This window comes from Euphorbia lathyris, chromosome 1, assembly GCF_963576675.1.
Source record: "Euphorbia lathyris chromosome 1, ddEupLath1.1, whole genome shotgun sequence".
Classification (NCBI taxonomy): domain Eukaryota; kingdom Viridiplantae; phylum Streptophyta; class Magnoliopsida; order Malpighiales; family Euphorbiaceae; genus Euphorbia; species Euphorbia lathyris.
This window is the reverse complement of record NC_088910.1, coordinates 93941373-93961666: the sequence shown is the minus strand read 5'-3', so window position 1 is coordinate 93961666 and position 20294 is coordinate 93941373. Positions and strand designations below refer to the sequence as shown.

General features: G+C 35.5%; 1 protein-coding gene across 1 annotated transcript; it reads left to right on the top strand.

Moving 5' to 3' along the window:
• The first annotated feature begins 16747 nt into the window (after window positions 1-16747).
• LOC136218704 (protein trichome birefringence-like 19) lies at window positions 16748-19584 on the top strand. Its single transcript, XM_066005771.1, has 2 exons — window positions 16748-17146; window positions 18763-19584. Exons 1-2 carry the CDS (start codon window positions 16748-16750, stop codon window positions 19582-19584), a joined length of 1221 nt encoding a protein of 406 aa, XP_065861843.1.
• Window positions 19585-20294: the final 710 nt, after the last annotated feature.

Here is a 20294-nt window from a genome sequence, read left to right as displayed (position 1 = left end):
AGGTGCCACGAGTGTGTCCACTTCCTTGCCGCTCCTTAGGGCGATGGCTTGAATTGCCTCTTCTTGTAAGAGGAACGCCTCTTGACATTCCCTTTCTTCTTGTCTGATTGCGGCAAGCTGGTTACTCAGGGTCCTGCATGCCTCCTCGTTGGCTGCCAGTCGGACTGATATCTCTCTTAAGAGGGTCATTATTCCTTCTGAGTACCCTGTTTGCCTGCCATAAAAATCAGAGTTAGAATGGGGACATGGAAGGCTATCCACGGGTGCCATGTAGGGTGCCGGTGGATATCGTGTATGCTCTTGATCGTAGTAGTTGTAAGTTGAGGGTTCAGAATTATACCTTTGATGATTACCCAAGTAACTTACATTCTCACCTCTAGGTACGTAATAGTTGATGTGGCATACCCTATCGGGGTGATTCTGGCCGCATCTCTCGCAAAATGGTGTCCTTGGTTGGTTATTATGGCTGTATGAAGCCACAAGGAAATCCATTTTTGTGTTGAGATCGTTCATGGGCGGATTTGACGCTCTGTTGTCCATAGTTGCTGGAAGAACGATTTTATAAGTACAAGTAATGTTACAGAATTTAGGTAATAGTATATCAACAAGTATTTATGTATACAAGTATAAGTTATAGTCGAATATAAGCAAGTATAGTTATTATAAACAAGTATACAAGTATAAATGATATTAACAAGGAATATTCACAAAGAATGCCTAAACTAACAAATCGACCTTTGGTTCGATATTGCAGAAGAAATAAATCCCCGGCAACGGCGCCAAAAACTTGGCGCGCCCTCACCTAAGTTAGAGATGAGAACTCACTAAGGGATAAGTGTACCCCGTCGTTATCAAGTAATAAATTTCTGGTTAAGTCCAGGTTATCGTCCACAGGATTTATTTCTGCAAGTATCGAGCTATCGGTTTTAGGTGTTATCTAGGCTTAGGGGGTTTTGAGTTTGTTTGTTTAAGTTAATCTACTCCTAGGTTGAATTATACTAATCCTAGCTAAGTTATCTGATTCTAACTAAGTTATTCTACGCCTAATTAAGTTACTCTACCCCTAATTAAGTTAAACTACTCCTAATTGATCTTTCACTAATGCAATTATCCGAAGGAACATGGTATGCACGATAATAATGAAGATAGATTATTAGGTCTATTGAATAAAAACCTAATCTGAGTCACTTGTATTCAAGGCGATTAACCCTACTTACCCTCTTGAGGTTCCTAGCGCGTGATTCCCTAAGGCCGAAACTAGGTCTAAGGCTCAGTAAATTGGCGCTTAATCAACTAAGAGGTCGTCAATCTCCTAGGCTCTGACTAGGTCAGATTCAGCTCGCAATATGTGCCTACTAGATTTTGGGGCTTTTGAATGAGTTAAACCAATTGAATAAAGCGTAAGACAGAGATTAGACAAATAATCATAGAACAAAACAAGAGCTAAATTATTATTAAAGGCGAAGATAAATGTCACAAGATACAATAAGCTAAGTTCGGCAACTGTATCAAAGAGTACAAACAAGGAAAGATAAAAGGAGATACAAAAATCCCTTTCAGGGAACCTGTTTACTCTGCAGCCGGTGACTTAATCTTAAGGATGGACCTTGATAATTCCTCGAGAAAAAGCTTTGAAGGAGCTTCAATGGAAGTCGAAGAAGATGGAGGAGATGGAGAGGAATTACAAGGGGAAAGCTAAGATAATTTACAAAATTGAAAGATATCTAAATTACATTGGAAAAACTCTATTTATAGGCGTGGCTCGGCCCTCTTTTTGACCTATTTTCGTGTCCTTATTGGTGTAGGAAGTCGTGGGGTCCATCGTGGCTTCGTGGGGGAGGAATTGGTCTTTTTGACCAATTCCCGCAGGTCTGCTCGCCGAGCAGGGCTACTCGCGACGAGCAGCGCCCTGCTCGCCGAGCAGGCGCCTGGTGGCCTGCTCGGCGAGCAGGCTCCTGCTCGCCCGAGCAGGCGCCTGGCGGCCTACTCGGCGAGCAGGCATCCTGCTCGCCCGAGCAGGCCTCTGGCGGCCTGCTCGGCGAGTAGGCCTCTGGCGGCCTGCTCGGCGAGTAGGCCTCTAGGGGCCTGCTCGACGAGCAGGCGTGGCCTACGGAGGCCCGCTCGTCGAGCGTTTTCGCCCGGTATGCCCTTGATGCTTGCTGAATGCCGTCGAAGCCCTTTTTCGCCCGAACTTACACCTGCGCACGTACATAAACTCCAGATAACATTAGTCCAAAGGCTAAATTGATCCGTCAATCGCTTATTTTGAGCAAACGCTTCGTTTGGTGCGACTTTTGACGGACCAATTAGCTTCAAAAGATAATGGAATTATACTATGCATGCTATTTTGGCCGTAATTGCCTAGATTGGTCATAAAACGAGCCTAAACAACGAAAAATAAATAAAACTTTTCCAATTCCTAACTAACTCACACAAAAGCATTTAAATGCGAGAAATGCTCGCTTATTAACTAAATAATGCTAAAACCCGTCCAAAAACCGTACCCAAAGATAGGGGTTTTTGACCCCTATCACATTCCTGAAGAGGCTTGGAGTGGCAAGCAGGTAAATCTGTCCTTTCTACGAGTATTTGGATGTGATTCATATGTTCATATTGCTCCCCTTGAGAGAAGTAAGTTAGATGCGAAGTCTGTTAAGTGCACATTTATTGGATATGGTGGTGATGATTTCAGATATCGGTTCTGGGATAGTCAGAACAGGAAGATTATTCGCAGTCTGAACGTTGTTTTCAATGAGCAGATGGTGTACAAAGATAGTCTGGGAGCATCTAATACTGCTGATTCAGAACCAGAGATCGTGGAGCTAGACATCACGAATTCTGGTGGGAGCAAGGAGGTAGTTGTTAAGGAGGTAGTTGTTAAGGAGGAAGAAGAACCCCAAACTCTAGTGATTACACTATGCAGATCCACTAGAGAGTGTAGAGCACCTAACAGGTACACGCCTTCAAGCAACTACATGCTGCTGACAGATAGTGGTGAACCAGAAAGCTACTTGGAGGCATCTCGTAGAGAGGATGCAAGCAAGTGGAGGCTTGCAATAGATGATGAGATGGATTCCTTGATGACCAATGGCACCTGGGAACTTGTTGAGCTTCCAAAGGGTAAGAAGGCTCTACAAAACAGGTGGATTTTTAGAATCAAAGAAGAGGCTGATGGTAGCAAGCGCTACAAGGCAAGGCTGGTCGTGAAAGGCTTTCAGCAGAGGTACGTTATAGATTATACTGATGTTTTTACTCAAGTGGTGAAGCTGACTACTATTTGTTTAGTGTTGAGTATGGTAGCTGCAGAAGATTTGGAGCTGCAGCAAATGGATGTAAAAACGACATTTCTTCATGGGGACTTAGATGAAGACATCTATATGAAGCAACCTCAGGGTTATAAGTCTGATAACGCTGAACTGGTGTGCAAGTTGAACAAGAGCTTGTATGGTTTGAAACAAGCTCCAAGACAGTGGTACAAGAAATTTGACGGATTCATGCATGAAATTGAGTTCGTGAGGAGTGAAGCTGATCATTGTTGTTACTTCAGGAAATTGGATGAAGGCTACATAATTTTACTGTTGTATGTTGATGATATGCTGATTACAGGGTCGAGTGCTCGAGAAGTGAGAAAACTGAAGAAGCAGTTATCTGAGCGGTTTGCTATGAAAGATCTCGGGGAAGCTAAACAGATTCTGGGCATGAGGATTGAAAGAGATAGGAAGGCTGGAAAGTTGTATCTCTCACAAGCTGAGTATATCAAGAAGGTCTTGATTAGATTCGGCATGCAAGATGCCAAGCCAGCTACGGTTCCTTTGGGTAGCCATTTCAAGCTATCTAAACAGGACTCACCCAAGAGCAGAGAAGAACGAGCCCAGATGAAGAGAACTCCGTATGCCTCAGCAATTGGCAGCTTGATGTATGCAATGGTGTGCACAAGGCCGGATATTGCACATGCTGTGGGAGTTGTTAGTCGTTTCATGGGAGACCCTGGTAAGAAGCATTGGGAAGCAGTAAAGTGGATTCTGAGATACCTGAAGGGAACCACTGAATAAGCCTTATGTTTTGAGGGCAAGAAAGTTATATTGACAGGATATATGGATGCAGATTTGGCATCTAGTGACCTTGACAAGAGAAGAAGTACAACCAGATATGTCTTCACATTGGGTGGTACTGCTGTCTCTTGGGCTTCAAAGCTGCAGAAGGTGGTGGCTTTGTCTACTGCAGAAGCTGAGTATGTTGCAGTGACTAGACCTGTCCATGGGCCGGGCTAGGCCGGGTTCGGGCCGGGCCTGGCGGGCTTTTGTGTAAAAGTGCTCGTCCCAAGCCCAGCCCAGCCCAGCCCAGTATTAATTTAGGCGGGCTCGGGTCTAAAAATCAAATCCCAAACCCAACCCATGTAAGCCCACCTAAAAAAAATAAACATAATTTTCAATTATAAAAAATTAAATTTATACTTAAAATAAATATTTAATTATAAATATATAAATTTTTTAATTAATATTAATAAGGCGGGCCGGGCTGGGCCGGCCCGTGATATTTTTATATGTCCCAAGCCCGCCCAAAAAATAGGCGGGCTTTGGCGGGCCTGGGCCGGGCTGGGTCTAAAAGTAAATTTCATTGTCCAAGCCCGGCCCAAGGGACACGGGCCTGGGCGGGCCGGGCGGGTACCCGGGCCCGTGGACAGGTCTAGCAGTGACTGAGGCTAGTAAGGAGATGGTATGGTTGCAGAATTTCTTGCGTGAGTTGGGAAAGGAGCAGAAGGATCCTATTCTATACAGCGACAGTCAGAGTGCCATTCATTTGGCAAAGAATCCCGCCTTTCACTCAAGAACAAAGCACATAGAGTTGAAGTATCACTATATCCGGCATCTCTTCGACAGGAAGATATTACAGTTAATGAAGATTCCAGGCACAGAGAATCCTGCGGACATATTAACTAAGGTTGTAACCTTAGAGAAGCTGAAGCTTTGTATGGCTTCAGCTGGCCTTGGTAATTAAGTTGAAGGCATGTCACTACCAGCAGATGACGGAGTTAGTCTCCAGGTGGGAGATTGTTGGGCTTTTAGAGACTAATATATATAGGCCCAACTGAAGCGATGGGTCCAACTGCAGCGATCCAACTGTAACCTCTTAGGGTTTCAGCCTGTTAAGGTTTCGGCCTGTTAGGGTTTCTTGAGGAGTATAAATGTAACCTCTTTCTATGTAATCCGTATCTCATTCATTATAGTGAAATATCTTGGCTTGGTAGTGCCCCCAGACGTAGTCATTCTAATCGAGTGCGAACTGGGTAAACAATTCTTGTGTGTTTGCTTATTTTTCGTTTATCGTAATTTCAATTATTCCTAACAAATTCAAATTCAGTCGGATTGTCTCGTCATTGTCAATGCAATTCAAATGAGTTTAGAAGGTCAGTCGTATTTAGTTGAAATTATTTCTGGTTGTATTCATTTATTAAGAGATTTAGATATGTTCTCTATCTCCTTTATTAAGCGTTCAACAAATTCGGCTGCCCATGCTCTAGCAAAAGTGGTCAATTCTGTGTCTGTTCGAGGTGAGTGGGCATGTCCACCACCATTTCTTAGCAATATTCTTTCATCTGATTTAACTTAATAAAACTTTGCATTATTTCAAAAAAATAAAAATCTATCACATATAAGTTAATCACAAAAACTATTTAATGTATTATTAACACAATTATAAACAACCTACTAAAATATACGAAACTACTTCAATCGATAAACTTGTTTGAAATGTCTAGTATTACAATCAAATAACAATCAAAACAGTATATTCAAAATTTCCGTTAGATAAAGCTAAAATGCATCTTACTTAAAAACTTTAAAAAGGCAAATCTACACTTCTTTTAAAACGATAATTGGAAAAATTTGAATTTATCCCATAAATTGTTCACCTTAGACGTCTAGGAACTAACTTAATATTTCATAAATTACCTTTTTAAGTATAATTTGGTTATGAACCTCAGTCTTCAAAACGGGAGCTATTTAACAAAAAAGGAACTGATTTCTGTAATTGGATTAAATTCATCCATGGGATAATCAAATTCAAAAAAGAGAAACGTGACAAAATATCATTTTAGATTAGATTAAATTTACCTGAAAGGGCTCAAACAAAAAATTAAACCCAAAAAGAAAATGTCAACAAAAACAACAAAATAAAGCATGTAAAATTGATAAGTCATAGCTAAATTTTAAAAAAATGTGCAATCTGTGGAGAAAGATAAATATATGTTTAGTTCGTTTTGTAACAATCTATATATCACACGTGAATTCAAGGAAGCTGCAGATTTCTTATTTATTTGGTAGTTTAATATTTTGTCACTTTACTAATATTTTGGATTATGTTCTATTTGCTATTACAATATAAAAGACAAATCCATATTTTTCTTGCTTTGCTAATTAATTTGACTTGCGAAATTTCAGCCGTATTAACTTTGAATACTAGTTAAACAGATTAAGAGAATTTCTTCCTACTATAATTAGAAACTGGCACACTACAATAATAACAACAAGATGAATATAACAATCAACAACATAACATTTACGTGCTCGGATCAATGTGATATACGTCCACTTATAGAGAATTCTTATAATACAAATCTCATGATATAATATGACCACGTATGAATATTATTTTGTGGGTCTCCATGATAAATCAAAGTTAGATATTATTGGAAAACCCACCAGAGATGCGGGTAAGACCTGTTGATGACATTTCTTAACTGGGTATCTTAAAGAGAACATATGAGAGGTTTTAAAGAGGATTGTTAAGCGACCAGGGGCATGTGCAAGAGTCGGACATTGGACTTCTAGACAAAGGCCTTTTATGGGGATGGCTCGGATGCCATGTGGATTAGGGGCTATGATTCGAACGAAGGGTCATATTGGCATATAAAGGATGTGTATATCACCAAATGAGTATTAAGAGAATACTAGTGTGAAAACAATCCAAAAAGGTAACACATGTAGAATTTCTATTGAGACAAGGGTCGCCAATGAGAGCAGGCCACCTATAAACTCTAATAGGAACTGTAACAACCTATAGATAGAGGGTTTAGAAAGTTTGTTCAAAATCTTGCCTCCATTTCCTTAGCACTATTTTTAGAGTGGAACTAAATTAAGCACATGAATACTTACACCGGAAAGTCGACGGCTTCCCTTGTTTTGCAGGAATCCACTAAATCAAAGAGGAGATACTTTGAGATCCGTAAATCGAAATTTCATAATATATCATTTGGTGCGGTGCATGTAGAGCTAAAATGTTAATATTAGTTCATTAGCTCCAACGACGGAAATGTGAATGACAGATCTAGAAAAAGAAAAATAAAAAGTCACTATTAAGGATATTATCACAGATCAGCTAGAGAAGGATAGCGATCCGGAGTGGAGCAAAAGACCAGACGCTTTCAGGGTATAGCTACACATATGATATGGTAGAAACTCCTCCAACAAGATTAACCGCATCTTAGGGTAACACTGAGCTAGTTATCCCGATAATACTCCGATCATGATATTCAGAGAAAAAGATGGGGCAAAGCCATGGTGGAAACATTGGAGAGATATGGTGTGGCTATAAATAAGCCTCTATTGGCGAGCTAAGACACATGATTCTGCACTCACATTTTTAATTGGCCAAGCGATAAGAAATTCAAGCCCTTAGACCCGCTGAAGTACATAGGAGACATGGATCCTAATGTCCACATCAGAAACTATGAAGAGTTGATGCATGTGTGCGAGGCGAACATGTCATCCCTATGTTGGATATTTTCAACCACGCTCTAGTTTCTTATCTCATAGTAATTTCTCTTCATCATTTGGGTTATTTTTATTCCATTTTATTAATCTAATTTCATTTGGTTACCTCCACAACTCTATCAATTGATTGTTTAAATAATAGTAAGTTTGCAAAAAGATTAGTAATTACAATCATCATTCTCGTGGAAATGATATTATGCTTTCACTTTATTACTTGATACATAATAAGAGTGCACTTGCTCTCACAAACACGTATACGTAAAATATGCATCACCTTTCCAGATATGGTAATCTAAACCATTTAAATTAACCATTCTGCTTGTATTAGCCTCCATCGTTCAACAAATTTCAAAAACAAAAACAACCAAGGCTCCGATACAAAACTGATGAAAAAATAACCATCAACGGTAACAACTAACAATTCGTTATCAATCTTTTTCTGACTTTAATAAATCTTTGAGAAAAATAATAAGTAGCGCAATAACCATACCACAATAATGCAACAAGAAGCACAACACGTGAGGCATACAATGGTTCATCTCTAGGTAAACTAAAGGTATACAAAGATCAACACATCATACTCTTAGTATTCTTCGTCAAGATCTATGGAATTTAGGATAAAAAAAACATAAAACAAAACAAAAAGGAATACCAACAAAAAATATATTTGTCCCAGTTTTTCTCATGGATAAAAATACCTTTCGAAACTAATAATCCGATCTCCATTGTTCAAAATAAGAAACTGGATATCAGTAACCTTCTGCTCAAAAATCGTAGAGATCAATCGATTCAAACTTTGACAAAGTTCGAAATGGTGAAATTCCTCCTAATGTTTACACTTGAGGCTAACTCATTTTTTACTCTTCATATCTTTGAAAAGTCTAATACGGCAACACTTTAGCCAACATATCAGCAGATTATTTTTAGTCTCGATCTTTTTTAATGAAAAACGACATATCTTTTATAACATCTAGAAAAAATTTAGCAATGTATTTATTTCTTTTGGTGATGGACTAATTAAATTCTTGCTCGATCCTAAACCACTTTGTAACATACCAATAATTTTATGTTTAAAATAGACCAATAAACAACACAACAAAACTCTTCCAATCTTATTTTTTATAGTTACATTTTAGTCAAGAAAGTGAAAACTATTTACAACTTCCTAATATGTAAAAAGATATTCTTAAAAGGTCAAATTGAGTGAAAAAAATGAACTTTGATTTATATAAAAACAACAATAAATGAAATTGGGAATAAAAGAAATTAACTAAGAAAATAAGAAGTTCAAAATGTAACCGTATTTCCTTTCTAATTGAATCATAAAAAATAGTTACCATTTAAAAAAACCCGTAGGAGGAAGAAGAACCAACAACAAGATAGAGAGAGCGGTGTTTAAATTTGAATTTACAAATTAAAATAATATATAATAAATTAATTAAAAATTATAAAAAAAAAGTAATTGACAAATGACAAAAGTAGAAAAGTAGAAAAAGGTAGTAGATCCTAAAAGCCCATCTGTAAAATAAAAATAAGAAGTGTTTTAATATGTAATTTCCTCTATTTTAGTAGTAGATCCTAAAAGCCCATCTGAATACCCATATTTGCCTTTGTCACTAATTTTGTGGATTCTATGGATGGACCCTGACTTATTTTTAATTTAGAAGTGGCCCATCAATTCTTTATTTTTATTAATACTTTCTCAAAGAGATTCAAACCTTTTTACTTTTTTAAAACTAATTTAACTAATCAGTTTTTCTTTTAGAATTTAACTAATCAGTTCAAAATTAGTTAAACACTTTTTAAGTAGATTGGATAAATATTAAAAACAAACACTGAAGTTAGAAATACTAATTGATAAAATTACCAATATAACTAGTTTTTTGAGGTAACTGGAATTTTTGAGTTATGTTATTAAACAAGTTAAATCAATAAACATTAATTTATTAAATTTATGTGTTGATATAAATTATCTAACATACATCAAATCAAGTTCCATTCTAATAAAAAAAAAAAGGTTGAAGCACTGGTAATTTTAAGTTTATTAGATCTTTACCAATATTAAGAAACTGAAAATTATTTTGCCATAAATAATTACAAGAATGCAACATTTCATCGATACGACAGCCTAATTGATAGAACTGGGCAGTGTCTAACTAGTTCTATAACTAATTTTTATCTTTCTTATATGATAGTGAAAACCCAACTATAATTTTCTATCCACAACATGTATACACAAAATTGTGAAATATGATGGAAATGTCATACCTAATTAATAATTTATAGTATAATAATATTAATAATATGCTGCCAATCATATATGATGTGAGAAGATTTTACGAGAAACTTCTAACTGAGCTATGAATCAATAAATCGCTTGAGATAAAATAGAAAATAGATTCAAAAAGTATAGAAAACCGATGATTTCATTTTGATGTCTAAGTTAACAACATTTAGAGAAAAAAAATAGGAATATGAAGGACAGGGCCGTCTTAAATTTTTTGGGGCCCCTGTACTAAATTTTTCTTAAACCCTTAATAATTAAGAGAATTTTGTATTAAGGTTGTAAATTTTGAATGATTCAATATCTAAATCACATACGCACTCAATGTAATGAAAAAGTATAAATAAATATCTAAATCACATACGCACTCAATGTAATGAAAAAGTATAAATAAATCTTATTACATTATGTTATTTTTTATTTATTTCAGCTAATATCTATATTTGACTAAGCACGTCTTAAATTTTGGGGCCCTTTTAATTTTGAGGCTCTGTGCGTTAGCACTCCTTGCACACCCTCATCTACTCCCCTGATGAAGGAACATTAGGCTTCACTAGTGGTGTATCCAGTGGCGGAACCAGAACCCAAACTAAGCCGGAGCTTAAATATTTAATAATAAATTTTTATAACGTTAAAAATATTATATCACGTAAAATTCAATAATTTTTAACACAATAATTTGTGGGGCTAATTTTAACCGTGCGGTTGATGGTAAATTTTCACAGTTCAGCCCATTAGGGCTAGACAAATTTTTTTTAGCTTCTAACGCGTTAAAACTGTAAAAATGTTATCATTTTTTAGAAACTAGCATTGAACTAATTTACTTTTTTTTAATGGTAAAGACATAATAAAAATGAATACTAAATATGTTTACTTTTTTTAATAGTAAAGACATTAAAAATGAATTCAGAAGTGTTATCAAAATAAAAATAAAGACTCCATTTAAATTAATTAATAATGGTAACATGTTTTTATAATTATTGAAAAATAAAATTAAAATAAATAAAAACTTTTTAAAAGAAAATGAGGTTGAAGGGAGTTGAACATAGGACTTCTCAAATAGAAGTAAGCATCTTTAACCATCTCATCTACCTTTAAACACAATTAATATAATTCTCTCCAAAATATTATCAGACACTATTACTAAAAAAAAATTTTCAATTCTCTGACGGCCTGTCGGGGCTCGAGCCCACCCTAACCCCTTGGTTCCGCCCCTGGGTGTATCTTTTCTGTACAATCATCTTATTCTGTTTATAAGATACAAATTGTAGTTTGGGACTAGCGTTAATTTCTGTGACCTAGCTTGTGTCCTGGACAGCATTAGTGATGTAAGAAGTATATCTCATTGTAGGACTATTAAGATTTAGTGCATTTTAATTGCAATTCGTGTATTTTGGCAATGACAACTTTGTGGATTAGTGTGGTTGTTTAATTGATCCATGTGTCCAGCATGATTGTTTACTCGTTATCAGATCTCCCCTTTCGGTCAGCCGAAATTCACTAGGACTTCGTTAGGCTCGAGGTTTCAGGAGCCAAAATGTGATTTAATTTTTAAGTTCGACAATGGCCTAAGTAGGATTATATGCCGCAGCAGGATGTTTCAACAATCATTAAAGATGAGAGAATCCTTAGGGTAGTTGAGAAATTCAAGCGCCGTATTGACATGCGATGTTAACTGACAACGCACATGATCCTTTGCAGGCGTTTGTTTAAATAAAAATCGCCCTTCCACTAGAATGTAGCCACACGTCAGGAAGTATACTTCCGTTTTAAATGGTTGAGAGGTGAAACAGGGTTTTGGAGATTTTTCGAGCGTAGTGCGTGTTGAAAATGAAGGACTGACTTGGACAAACTTTATTTTTATTATTAAGCTATTTTTACAACTCTCACACACACAAAGTATTCCATCTCAACTATTAGATTTTGTGTTTCTTACACATATAAATCTAATGATCAAAGACCTATTTATACTACTCCTAAATAAGGGAAAATTATAAAACTGGGTCAAATGGGAGGCCCATTTACATATTTAACCCATTTACTCAACCTACTACATATCTAGACTGATTTTGTGTGACTTTCCCATAATACCCTCAATATTTACGCGCGGCTCACCCCATCCCGTCTGACTTCGCATATTCGACCATATGCGAAGCCTGCGAAGCTAATGTTTGGATTTACTTAATGAATTTAGTTCGCATATGCGAAGCCTGCGAAGCTGAAGCTTGTTTTGCTTGATGAATTTAGTTCGCATATGCGAATGCTGGATATGATTTGAAGCTAATTCGCGAAGTGGTATATAACAAAAAATGGCAAACAACAACGGATTCGAACATTAAAATCATAACATTATCAAAATTTACAACAAGATTGCCACAATAACAACATTAAAATCATAACATTATCAAAATTTACAACAAGATTGCCACAATGAACTCTACTAACTAATCATTTCAAAGTGAACCTAACTAATCCGGTACCAATCTTGAAACGGATGAGTAATCTTGGTGTCCACCATGTGACACATCCATCCCAAAAGGTCTGGACTTCCATTTCTCAGGTCTGGGCTTCCAGACCTTTTGGGATGGACGTGTCCCACGGTGCACACCAAGATTACTCATCCGATTTAAAATTGGTACCGGATTAAGTTAGGTTCACTTTGAAGATTGGCACCATGGGATGGACGTGTCCCATGGTGCACCCCAAGATTGACACAACCTCTCCTAACCAACCACTTTAGGAGTGAATGTGTCAATCTTGGGGAAGTTCATCCCTATACATGAAGGAAAATCATCTCACCTGCAGCCCAGTACGCCGCCTTCCAGAATGGGATGTTACGTATTCAACCATCTACAGAAAAAATTAATCGTGTTAGGCAGGGAAAAAGACGATTTTGGCTTCGCGAAATGAAGATTAGCGAAGTATGCGAATGTAAATGTGCAAGGGAAGAGGTGATTTTACTTCGCATATTGATGCTTTCGCGAAGTCTGCGAGGTCTGAAACGTGACTATCTACGTCGCATATCGATGCTTTCGCGAAGTCTGCGAGATCTGAAACGTGAGGATCTATTCGCAGACTTCACGAAATCATCGATTCGCGAGGTAGATACATACGTTTCAGACTCTTTCTCTTCGTATATCTTCGTGAAATCATCGATTAACGAAGTAGATCGTCACTTTCCAGGCTCGTTCTCTTCGCAAAGCTTAGCGAAACCATCGATTGCGAAGTGAATTCATGAAAAAACGCAAAAAAAAACAGATACTTACATTTTTCGCCCCTTTCACCCCCAAAAGCGACAATAACAATATGATAACATGGGAAGAACGTAGAAAAACCATTTCTTTGATGGTAACAAGAAGAAAGAAACCAAGCAACGAACAGGAAGATGAAAAACCATGGCTTCGTTTTCTAGGGTTGGGAAGTTGCAGAATCAAGAGATGAAGAGAGGAAAAAGAGAAATTCATTGTGATTTTGACTAAATGGTGCAGATTTCGTGCAATTTAAAGGAAGAAAGGAAGATCAAAAGTCTTGAAATCATTAATGCAGGAACAACTTTTCGCATAACCAAGGAGATAGGGGGAGCGGCAATTCGCGAGTGTGGAAGTGGGAAGGTTAGGGGTATTATGGGAAAGTCACATAAAATCAGTCTAGATATATAGTAGGTTGAGTAAATGGGTTAAATATATAAATGGGCCTCCCATTTGACCCAGTTTTGTAATTTTTCCCCTAAATAAATAAAAAAGCATGTATAGATTTTTTCATATTATTCACTCTTAACTATGCATTTAAACAACTAAATAATAACAATAGATTTTACCTAAAAATCTAGTAAACTTTCTAGATTCTAAATATTAATCACACATTACATATAAAAATCTATCTTCACTTGAATTATCTAGATTTTTCTTCTATTTTCTAAACATAAAAATAAACTCTTTCAAATTCTAGAATTATTCAAAATTGGTGGTGTTATTAATTAATAGTGCATGTAAAGATATAAGGTTGTCGTCTCCATTTCCTAGGTGTAAAGGTCTATAAAACAAGGGAGATTTCTAAGTTAACCTTTTTACATTTTCGGCTTCTCTAATTCTTCCAAATTTCCATATTCTCCTCAGAGCTCTTTTAATCGGTAAGTGCACTTCTTCCTTTTCTCTTCTTGTTTTTTTTTTTTTTTTGTTGTATAAAGTTTTGATCAGAAAGAACGCTCGTAAACCCCCTTAAAAAAAACTCCTACCAACCAAAGCAAGCCTGCCAAGTACATACAAATCTTTAAGCCTAGGATCAACCTTCCATTTAAACCTCCATGGAACTACTAGCTATGACTGATACGTACCTAGAGCGCTAGAAGATGGAGCTTCATTTACGGCTCGAGAGACATCGTGTAGACTCTAGACTAAATGAGCATCTGGGACTCTTCGTCCTGTTAATAGAGTGAGATATGAGATTCCCACTGCCACGTAGTAAATCTTGCCACATGCTCCAGTGTCGACTGCCCTTCTTCAGTAGAAAAAAGACTAAAATTAGGAATTCGATATCCTCTTGGGTAAGAATTCTCCCGGTCAATAGCTCCTAGATAAGGTTTATGGAACTTTGGCATACCCACCTGTCGAAGCCTAGGACCATATAGCTCTTGCACCATATCTCTCACATCATCCAAATTCATTACTGGGCTACCAACCTGATTTTGATGCATATTCATCTGCGGCCCTCCTCCTCTAAATTTCATCATGCCCCCGAGTCATAGACCATTTCTTCTTCATGGATGCAAACATAAGGAGTAGCTTGCATACTAGTATGAGCCTGTAGATGGATGGCTGGAACGGAAGGCTGATTAGGCCTATTACCAGTTGGATTTCGGCTCGCGGCATTGGGGCATTTTGAACCATTATCATCTCTCAATGGTGGGATTTTATATTTTTAAGCTGACCCCTGACTTCTTCTAGTACGGTCGTATCTTCCTTCCCTTTTGTTGGAGAAATGGCCACACTTGAATCAACCTAATCTTTCTTAGTCTCTTCCAAAGCATCAAATTTTTGGGTTACCTGCAACAGGGTAGCATCATATATTTTGGACAAAGCATCCAACACTTTGGACATATTGTTCAAGGTTGTTGCTATCATCAACGAATTATGTGCCTCTGGGATCTGTACAGAACTTTCTCTACTCCGGGTTGAACGAACACACCCCAAATCATCAATTTTTGGAAAGGTTCATTCTATTTCTTCAACATTCTCCATCGAATCATTTATTTGTCCTGTGTTAGCAGGCACAAAGTCTGCATCAATAGACGCAACAGCAACATTCTAAAAATTTCTTCTTGGCGACATTTCAGTAATGTCTCACCGAGCGTGCCAAAAATTGTTTCGCCTTTTTTGTTTCCTGTCCGAGTGTGCCAGAAGTTTTGTAGAAAAACCCCAAAATAACGTCAAATCCAACTTCTATAAAATAACTGTGAAAATATTAAAGGACTAAAAAGCTTAGAGTTCGCAACTAAATATACGAGATTGAGATTAATTATAGTAAAAAACGCCAAGTAATGAAAGATGAATTGATCAATCAGAATTTGAGTAAAATGAATAACAGAAATCTGAGAACTTATAAGAAACGATAAACGAATTGTTAAAACTAAATTTGCAGGCAATAAATAAAATAAATGTCCATTGAAGAATCTCTGGGTTTCTGTTTGGTTTTCTGCGTGATTTTTTATGTCTTTCTTACTCCAAAAAATCTTCTTTTTAATGCAAACTTCTCACTCCTCGGAGCACACAACTGTCACTCTCCACTACTCTTGAACTAAATCCATTTTCCAATTGCTGAATTTTCCATGATTGCACGTGTATTTTATATTTGGCAAGGAAGTTCTACTCATTCACAAGAAAGATATATGATTTGCTAAGATTGTTCCACAACTATAAGATAAAAAAGTTTTCAACTGCTCTCTCTCCTACTAAACCATGTTTCATTCCGCCTCTTTGCTGTATATATTTGTATCTGTTTGGCTAATTATCCAATTCAGCCATTACTTTTGGTAAATTACCAAATCTTCCCTAAACTTCCAATGTCTCGCATATTTTATAGAAAAAGATATAATTGATAAGATAATACCAAATTCAAGCCAAATTAATTAGTATAATTATCCAATCGATCGTAATCCCATTAAATTACCCAATTTGGGCCAAAATGGGTAATTAATTACAATATTAGTCCAAATTAAATTAAGGGTGAAACAATAGAGTACGAGTAATCTTATTAGAATTGAGTAGTGTTGGATACCCGCGGATACAATACCCATTGTCATCCTATCCGTGGTGAGAGAGAAATTCCATAATTTATCATCTTCTAATTAAATACGGACAAAAAATACTTGATAGAATATCCAACAACTATCTATTCTACACATATTAGTTATATAATCTATGTCAACTCTTAATACATATATATATTATGATAATATAGATATGAAATAATCAGGAGAAATTAGTTAGTTAATTCATGTATGTGGAGGCAGGTCATGTTTGTTAGGACTATAAATCATTTGATAAACACATATATATAAAAATCATGCACCCATTATGAAAAAGTATAAAATAAAAATTAATGTTTGAAATACCCAAACCAACAAAAAGCTATACATATATATATATATGAAAGTGAAACACCCATTTCTCAATTCTGTCTCTCTTCTCAAGTAATGGAAGACAAGCCTCATAAAGTTGAGAAAATAATATTGATCCTAATTATTCTGACAATAATTCCTCTATTGCTAGGCTTCTTACAAAATATTTCCTCAAATAAATATTTATTGATTGAGGAAGAATGTGAGATATTCAAAGGGGAATGGGTGCCAAATCCAGAAGCTCCATACTACACAAATAACACATGTTGGGCAATTCATGAGCATCAAAATTGCATGAAATATGGAAGACCTGACTCTGATTTTACCAAGTGGAAATGGAAACCTCATGGATGTCAACTTCCTAATTTTGATCCAATTCAATTTTTGGAAATTGTAGCAGGTAAATCTATGGCTTTTATTGGTGACTCTGTTGGAAGAAACCATATGCAGTCCTTAATTTGCCTTCTTTCTAGGGTAAGTAACTATATACCATTAATTATACTTCTCTATATTCATAATTACATTCACATTTTAATGTTTTTTTTATTAATTGCTTAAGCAGGTAATTAATTGTAGAGTAATATATAATTTTTATGAATTATGTATATTAGATAAATTAATGGCCAATGTTTCTGTTGAACAATTTTTGAACAAGATATAGGTTATAAAGAACTATAATGCAAATACTTTTGGAGGCAGTTATATATATATATATATATATATATATATATATATATATTTGTTTTTACAAGTACTTAATTTATTTTTGTGATGTATATAGGTTAGTTGACCTAAGGCTTTAGGAAATTGAAAGATTAGGTGTATAAGAGGGAAAATTTTAGGGTACTCCTGGAGTAATACCCCCGATCAATCAATTCATGATACATATATATATATTTTTTCTTCTCACCAATCATATCCATGCAGTGGTATTTGAAACGATTTTGATTGGTCGGAAGTATTACTTCTAAAGTATTGTAAAATTACCCATATAAAAAATATTATGATTTGATATTATATATAACATGTATGCACTATCTAATTGATATAGTAGCATTCGCTTGGATTCTGAATCCGCAAATGAATTTTATCATTTTAAACTCATTTGATCATTCTAATCATTCAGGTTGACCTACTACTAATTGAGAATGCCAAATCATTGTCCCAAAAATTTAAATTTCAATATCCAATTAAACACAACGTGTTGTCCAATTAATTTAGGCATGAGTGGAATCAAATTAGTTCTGATTAATTGAATAGGTCAGTATTGAATTTTAAACTCAATTGATGGGCAGCACCACCTAATTAATTAATTAATTAATTACTCTTTTTTTTCAGTTTACCAATTCCTCAATTGATTATGTATTATATATATTTAGAGAGAGATAGTTCAGGTAAATGGTTTGAACTAATTAATTATTATTATCTTTAAATAAATATCACTTGTGATTTCATAAGTGTTTAACGTTCCATTTGTTTGTCGGAAAATATTGTTTTTTTGAAAAATGTTAGTTAACAGAAAATTTTGTATTGGGAAAAAAAATATTTTCCAGTGTTTTGCTATAACGTCAGAAAACAGAAAGAAATGGTAAGTGGCGAAAAGGGTAAGAATGAATTGAATAGGGTTCCAAAGGTTAAGAAAATGTAAACATTTTCCAATTTTTTTTTTTTTGTTGATGACCTAACATTTTCTGTTAACTTCTTTTGCTAAGCAAACAAACACTAAAAAATTATTAAAATATTTTTATGTACAATATTTTCTAGCAAACAAACGGGACCTAACATTGTTGGCTCATTCATATAGTTAAAAATTATCAATTTCCATTTTCCATAAAAAGAAAAAAGATCAATTTCTTTTCAATTTGGTTTGCAGCTCTAATTTACTCCAAAATAAATTTTAAGTATCAATTTAATCATTTCAATATGATATTTTTTATTAGATCAATTTTTTAATTACATGTATGAGTGTTAAAAATGACAAATATTAAAAAAAAAACCTTAATTATAGAGGATTACTAGTTAATGTTAATTATTATATATGTATAAAAACATTGACATTTTTACCAATTTATCCTCCATGATAAATTCAGGTTGAATACCCCATAGATGTTTCAAACACATCAGATGAGCAATTCAAGACATTCAAATACCCATCCTACAATTTCACCATGGCTACATTTTGGTCACCACATTTAATAAAATCAGAAGAATCAGACACAAATGGACCAACTCACACAGGTCTATTCAATCTCTACCTAGACCAACTCGATCAAAAATGGACGACCCAGATTCACCAATTCGACTATCTCATCATAAATACTGGCCATTGGTTTTTTCGTCCATCAATTTACTACGAAAACAACAAAATAATCGGTTGCAGATACTGCCTACTCCACAATGTGACAGACTTACCCATGACTTATGGCTACAAAAGGGCACTTAGGACTGCATTTAAGGCCATTAATGGGGTAGAAAATTACAAGGGCATAACATTTCTTAGGACATTTGCACCTTCTCATTTTGAAAATGGGGAGTGGGACAAGGGGGGAAATTGCATAAGGACAAAACCTTTGAGGAGTGATGAGATAAAAGTTGAGGGGGTGAATTTGGAATTTTATGAGACACAGTTAGAGGAATTTAAGGTTGCTGAGAGAGAAGGGAAGAAGAAGTTTAGGTTAATTGATAGTACAGGAGCAATGGTGTTGAGAGCAGATGGACATCCAAGTAGATATGGACATTGGGAAAATGAAAATGTGACACTTTATAATGATTGTGTGCATTGGTGTTTGCCTGGTCCTATTGATACTTGGAATGATTTTTTGCTTCATATGTTGAAGATGGAACTTGGAGAGGCTTCTTATCAACACAATAAGCTTCTTTCTAGTGATAGAAAAATGAAGTTTGTTAGATAATTTTATTTTTTGTTAGCATGATTCTTGATCTTGCATTTCTTTCTTTGTAAACAAAGAAATTTTTTATTCGATAGTAGTAATGAAGGTTTTAATGATGTGTTATAATAAGTAAATAACAACGTATACTAATGTTACACATAATTAAAAGTAATAGAAATTATTAGAAGGTTCAAGTTCTTCATGTCAAATGGAGGATTTTGCACATATCTTTTAATGTGTGGTTTAATAGAGGACATGTGGTGGATCCTCCATTTGATATAGAAGAAACCAACTACGTTATGTGGATCAATGGCATGCCCCAACCATGAGTAACAATAAAAGGACAATTGCATATGTCACATGGATCGATGGAACAAGCAAATTCAAGACCAAAAGTAGAGATTTTATTTTATATCGAACGTCAAGTGTTGGAAACACCTTCCGCTCTGATTGTACCATGTGGCGCAATCTGAATGGAAGGTGTAACCAACACCCGATGTTAGCAATAATTTTTCCAAAATTAATGTGACATACAAAAGAAGAAGTCAGAAGTGAAAGGAGTGATGGTGATATTGTTCTTTTAATTTCTGTTATTGTTGTTTGTGTAGGTTATTCTGTCATTTAAGTTTATTCCCTAAAGGTTAGTTTTGGTATTTGGTCAGTGTAGTGGTTCTGCTGCTGTGTGACCTATACCAGCTGGCATAACTGTTTTTGTCCTTACCCTAAAGGTT